At 27.1% G+C, this 2,089-nt stretch overlaps 1 protein-coding gene across 1 annotated transcript in view; it reads left to right on the top strand.

The window, feature by feature from the left end:
- Window positions 1-988: 988 nt before the first annotated feature.
- Window positions 989-2,089, top strand: part of LOC117171782 (protein YIPF5) — a 9,142-nt gene continuing 8,041 nt past the window's right edge. The window contains exon 1 of the mRNA XM_033359391.1: window positions 989-1,431. Within this exon, the coding sequence (XP_033215282.1) occupies window positions 1,209-1,431 (223 nt within the window). The 5' untranslated portion in view covers window positions 989-1,208. The remainder of the gene's footprint in view (window positions 1,432-2,089) is intronic.

Here is a 2,089-nt window from a genome sequence, read left to right as displayed (position 1 = left end):
TTAATATGAAAAAATATATAAAGGAATACCTGAAACTGTGAATGAAAAATATATTATTGATAAATCATGAGTACACATCCATTTTTAAAATAATTTATTTATTTAATATTTACAGTTGATAAAATAAGGCTGTTTTTTATCAAAAATTTTCAGCTTTAAATAATTTTAATTTTTAATTGTTTAAATGTTCAAAACTGCACTTTACTTATTTTTAAAACTGTTAAAATATAGCTTGGGCAGATTTTTCTTCTGAAAATTCGTAAAATTCTCGATTTCCCAGTCCGACGGCCACCTAGTTCTTTATAGAAAAATCTTCGATTTTAAAAACTTGTAATTTTTAATTTTTTTAACCTCTAAAACTGCATTTTAAAATTATTTAATTAAAATATATGCTGAAAAATAAAAAAATTTAACTGGACATTTTTTTAAGTGACAGATTTTCGAATTAAGCATTCTAAACTAAATGGTATAATAATATATAAAAATCACAATTTAGGACATTTAAAACAAAAACGGTTGAAATGAAAGTTGGACAACATTTTTATTATACAAATATCGTGACATTCGCGGTCAAAAAATTAATTCACTGTAATTTCCCGGTTTTCCAGGTTTCCCGCTCCTGCGGCCAACCTGCACTGCATTATATAATTTTCTTTAGTCAGAACTTTCCCACTTGACTTCAATTTCATTTTATTTGACACAGATACGTCATTTTTTGTCACCAGAAAGAAGTTAGGAAACGCATAACCTAAAATTATAGTTAATCCATATATTCCTTTAACAATCTTCAACATTATTATACTACATTTTATAAGGATTCAAATATTTATACACCTGAAAAGTACAAGAAATTTTTATTCTTACATTTTGCATTTTAAAATCCCTTACGTTTGCCGCCTTTCTTATCCAAGATGGAGAAATTAAGCGGCGGGTCCTTATTGGTTCGGTTTTTTTTACTTGCGCGTGGCTAGACCATGTATTAGTTAGATCATGGTTGAAGTCGTGTCATATTCCGCAGCAAAACCAAAATACGCGATTAAATTTTCTCCCAAAAAATGATATTCAACCCTGTTTTTCTAAAATAAGGACACGACAAGGAAATTCGAGGAGACTAAATTCACTGTGCCATAAAAAAAGTTCTTTCTTCTGTGATTTAAAGCTGGGAGCGTTAAGGTTAAGTCCTAAATTTTGAGGTTACGTGGTCGATCATGTCTGGATACGCGGGTCAAGAGAATTATTGGTCCCAGCCACAACAAAATCAGTATAATTTCGAACCTCCGACTTTTGGTCAACCGGAGCAACAATTTGAGTTCCACACGTACACTGATCAACAGGCTGGTGACTATTCTTCGTACACGCAAAAGGGTTATTTGGATCCCACTCAGAATTCTTATGGCGGTGACTTGTATGCGCAAGATAGTTTTGTCAAAGGTAGGTCTATTTTTTTTAGTATTTGCCTTTTATTTTTATTTTTTTAGCAATTTTATTACTATTTTTTCGATTTTAATAATGAGATTTGATAATTTTTTTTTCTTATTTTGATTATATATTTTTTTAAATTAGTGTTATCGAAGTGTCAAGTCGAAAATCTTCGTGCGGAAAGCGATTTAAATTAATTTATAATATCTACCAATAAATACGAACGATTTTGTTGAAATTTTAACGTTTTTAAAGCTTTTGGACTCTTTTTCTAACCTCAAAATTCAATATGTATATTTTAGTCAATACATAGGATTTAAAATTCGGTTTTATTTATTATAAAAAATTATAATTAAGTACAAATTTCATTTTTCTTTTTTGACTGAAAAATCGTATTTTTGGTCTAAAACTTCATCTTTTTTTGACCGAGAATTCGAAAAAAAATTTCGAAGAAAAATTCTGTTCAACTTTAATTTCAACCATTTTAAAAAATAATTATTAAAAATTGTGATATTTTTCAATTATTGTATCAAATTGTAAACCAATAATTTTTGGATTTTTTCAATTTAGAAAAAGAACTATTGCTTAATATTTATAAATATCTTTTATAATATTTTATAATATTTTTATAATATTTTTTTATAATATTTTTATACTTTAATAATAACTA

The sequence above is a fragment of the Belonocnema kinseyi genome, chromosome 4, assembly GCF_010883055.1.
Source record: "Belonocnema kinseyi isolate 2016_QV_RU_SX_M_011 chromosome 4, B_treatae_v1, whole genome shotgun sequence".
Classification (NCBI taxonomy): domain Eukaryota; kingdom Metazoa; phylum Arthropoda; class Insecta; order Hymenoptera; family Cynipidae; genus Belonocnema; species Belonocnema kinseyi.
Note: the sequence above shows the minus strand (reverse complement) of the source record. Positions and strands in the feature narration are given on the sequence as shown.